Source organism: Nicotiana sylvestris, chromosome 9 (genome assembly GCF_000393655.2).
Source record: "Nicotiana sylvestris chromosome 9, ASM39365v2, whole genome shotgun sequence".
NCBI classification, from domain to species: Eukaryota; Viridiplantae; Streptophyta; class Magnoliopsida; order Solanales; family Solanaceae; genus Nicotiana; species Nicotiana sylvestris.
Window position 1 is genome coordinate 48,135,425 of NC_091065.1, and position 4,277 is coordinate 48,139,701.

Here is a 4,277-nt window from a genome sequence, read left to right on the forward strand (position 1 = left end):
TCAAATTTTATTCTTAAATTCCATGCCCCTACAAACTAACACACATCAAATTAAACATGAGAGTGATAAAAAAAGTTAATTTTTCTTAATTTTTTATTTTATTTTATGTACTATCTCTTTTTGGGTGAGGCGAGTGACCTAATGAAGTTGAATAAAGGACGTTCTTTGTGAGATTGAACCTTACATCTAAGTGATGCAGGTTATTGAAAAGGATAATATCATTCTTCTAGTTGAAGTAGAAGAAACGGAAGTTCATCTCTAGCTACAGTTGGCAAGTAGATTACCATGAAGGACTTAAAATTATGTCGATAAACCATTCTAATTAAAGCATAAGAACCCCTTAATTTCAGTTCTCTCTTTTGCATTAGCATTTTGACATTCTCTATCGGAAGTGGAGTTTGGTTGCGTGCAGTCTGGTAATTAGCATTTCACTTCCAGTGCTGTCAATGATGCTCGGTATTCAGGTTAAATCTCATTTGGGACCAGAAGTCCTATATTCAAGAAGTAGCAATTCTTGTCAAAAGGGAAACCAAAATGCATATTCCAAAACAACTTTTGACATATATTTTCTTGTCCTAAATATGAACAAAGACTGTCTTTTTGTGGAGGAGTTTGCAACTTTGCGCTAATAACAATAGTAAACCGTGCAGATGTCCTTCTGTAGAACGTTTCACAATTAAGCTTTGAAAAAATGAACATTAAGCTGAATTGAATTGAATGAACATGTAAGCAAATAGTACATTCCCCTCAGAACAACCCTAGAAAGGATATAAATACAAGACAATAATGGAAATAAAGAACACACCGTTGACATTTAACAACACACGCGATACAATGTCGCATCAATATTAGAGCTACATCTTACATATAGGACGGATGAATAAATCACAAACCCTAAATCAATACAAACCAATTCATGCTGTTGACTTCCTTTGATGAAGAAAAATATAAACAAGAACAAAGAAAAAAGAGATGAAAAGGTCATAATACGTGCAAATGTATTTGATCAAACTATTTAGGAGATAAGACGTGCGCATTAGCTCCAGATTAAGTTTTCTCGTATACAAAAGGCTAGCTGATTCCTGGCTTTTTTTGTTGACATCTACATTCTAAATTTCCAAATGTAATTTGGATACACCATTTCTTGAAGCAATCAAATGCTTTAATTTCTTCTTCTTTTTTAAAAGATTATGTCAATTTGAACTCAAAGAAGCAAATCCACCACGTTTCATCATTTGTCTAAATTCCTTATAATCAACCATTCCATCACCATCCACATCAACTTTCATGATCATTCTCTTGCAATCTTCAAGTGTTCTTCCTTGTTTCAATCCCAACGATGACAAAACGGATCTCAATTCCTCCACCGTTATGAATCCATCGCCATTTTGATCGAACACGTTGAAAGCTTCTCGCATGTCTTCCTCTTCGTCCCTCTCGTCCATTATCGACTGATACAATGTCCCGAATTCCTCCATGTCTACGAAACCATCTCCGTTTACGTCAATCTTTTCGATCATTTGTACGAGTTCTATTTCAGGAATGTAAATTCCCAAATTCTGCAACGAATCGCTTAGCTCCTTCCTTGTAATTTTCCCATCTCCATTTCGATCAAACATATGAAAAACTCTACGTAGCTCTGCTGGATCCATTTCTTGGATAAAATAGCCGAAACCAAATAAATGTAACAATAAAATTAATGAATACCCTTCTAGTTTTTTTCAGAAAGGAAACAGGAAAATTCAAGGTGATTTACAATCTTAATTTACTTGAATTGAAAAAGGGAAGAGAAAGAAAAAAGGGGTTACAAGTTTGATGAGAAAATAAGGAGCAATTAACTGGGGAAAAGTTTTAGAGAAGATGTTAATATACCGAGAGAGGAAGAGAATTGAAGGTGGAGAAAAGGAGGATGGTTTTGAGGATAGCCACTAATATCGTTGAATAACTGATTTAGAATTTGCACGGATTTGTTCGAGATTTTTGCTTTAAGATTGACGTCTAAATGAATTTAAAAATATCAGACCTCTTCTTCTAGTTATAATAATCAGTTTAAGTACTTATCATATAAAGACATTAGGAAATTAAGTTGAGGAATATTTGAGGAATGGATTCTGGTTGGCATCTTTGAAAGAGTGTAACTATGAAACTTGGATCTATATATTTTAGACGTGAGGTGACGTCTTTGATGTATTGAAAGTCAACAACAATAACAACGACCCAATTAAATCCCATTAGTGGGATCTGGGGAGGGTAGTGTGTACGCAAACCTTATCCCTACCCTGAAGGAATAGAGAGGCTTTTCTAAAAGACTCTCAGCTCAAGAATACAAAGAGACAATATCAGTACCACATCAGAAATCATAGGAAAAATAGCAACAACATGAAAACCAAAAGATAGATACAAAGGAAAAGCGATAGCTAGTAAATAGACCCGGCACTATGAGAAACGAAAGAGTAGTAAGACACAACATTGCCACTACCTGCCACTACCTACCTAAGAAAAACTCTACCAGACTAGTCTCACAAAGGTACAAAGTAAGGCAAGACTCAACTACCTCCTAACCTACTGTCACGACCCTAAATTCGGATTCGGTCGTGATGGCGCCTATCGTGAAACAAGGCCAACCGACACAAACCCCCAATCCATTTAAACAGTTATAATAATTCAATTTAAGTCATTAATAAGTGATAAACCCCAAAAATACAGTGAAATAGAATAAGTGCGGAAATAAACACAGCCCGACATCGGGTTGTCACCAGTCATGAGCATCTAAATATCCGACTAAGAGTATGAAAAAGGAATACTCAGTTTATTACAGAACTAGTACAAGGAAAATAAGATAAGAGGGAGAAGCACTGGGCTGCGAACGCCGAGTAGCTACCTAGTGAACTCCGAACCGCCTGCTGGAAGCAATCAGCACTCGCTAGCGGGACTCGAGACTCCTGAATATGCACACAGAGTGCAGGGAGTAATGTGAGTACTCCGACTCAGTGAGTAATAAATTAAAGGAAGCTGAGCGATAAGAAAACATGTAAAACACAACGAAATATTACAAAGAGGAAGTATAAAACCAATTCAATGCAATAAAATAGTGAAAGCTCGTAAAAACACCTTAGTTCATTGAAAAGCTCTTTAAAACATCTTTTAGCAGTTTAAACGAGTAAATGAAAAGCATTGAGAAAAGATAGACACATAAAATCAGCCCCTCGAGCAAAATACCACCAGAATCAGCCCTCGGGCTATCTCACAATCACTCGTATCAGCCCCTCGGGCAATAACATGGAACAACATCAGTCCCTCGGGCTATATCACATATCACACTGGGTACCCGCGCTCACTGGGACCATACAGACTCCGGGAGGGGCCCTTTACGGCCCAAGCGCAATAACAAGCCATCTCGTGGCATAATCAAATAGGCTCTTGGCCTCATATCAAGCCACCTTGTGGCTTCACAAATCGGCCCTCGACCTCATAATCATGAATCAACTCAATACTGCTACGGCGCGTAGCCCGATCCCATAATAACCTTACCACACAGGCCCTCGGCCTTACTTAGTTAGAAATCTCTAAAAGCCACTTGGGCACAGTAAAATATGATGCTCAGCCCAAAATATCATTTAAAAGATGTCAAAACAGAGTAAATATGGCTGAGTTATGAAAAACAGTAGAATATAACATGACTGAGTACAAGTATAAAGTCAAAACAGTGAGGAATAGTAGTTCAAATCCCCTAAGGGTCCATAATAGTTGGCACGAGGCCCAAATATGGCATTCAACCCAAAATATGATGATAGCAAACAGTTTTCAATCAAATACGCAGTAAAACAGTCATGCGGGATGGACTAAGTCACAATCCCCAACGGTGCACGACCCCACGCTCTTCATCTAGCGTGTGTGTCACCTCAAAATAGCACAACGATATGAAATCCGGGGTTTCATATCTTCAGGACAACATTTATAATCATTACTCACCTCTATCCGGTCCAAACTCTATCCCGCGATGCCTTTGCCTCTCGAATCGGCCTCCGGATGCTCTAAATCTAACCAAAATCATTACATAACCATCAAAATATGCTAAAGAGACAAAGCCCACTCGAAAGAAATCAAATTACAACACAAATCCCGAAATTAACCAAAACCCGACCCCGGGCCCACATCTTGGAATCAGATAAAATTTACATCAAAGGAACCCTTATCACTCTACGAGTTCATTCATATCAAAAGTACCAAAATTCGACCACAAATGGCCCCTCAAACCCTTACTCAAAGGTCTCCAA

General features: G+C 37.9%; 1 protein-coding gene across 1 annotated transcript; it reads right to left on the reverse strand.

The window, feature by feature from the left end:
• Positions 1-787: 787 nt before the first annotated feature.
• On the reverse strand, positions 788-1,938 carry LOC104228642 (calmodulin-like protein 3). The gene has a single exon (XM_009781128.2). The coding sequence runs from the start codon at positions 1,650-1,652 to the stop codon at positions 1,194-1,196; it is 459 nt and encodes a 152-aa protein (XP_009779430.1). The 5' UTR covers positions 1,653-1,938; the 3' UTR covers positions 788-1,193.
• Positions 1,939-4,277: the final 2,339 nt, after the last annotated feature.

Excerpts from the sequence above, each read along its gene's own strand:
- LOC104228642 (XM_009781128.2), bottom strand. The coding sequence starts at position 1,652 with ATGGATCCAGCAGAGCTACGTAGAGTTTTTCATATGTTTGATCGAAAT.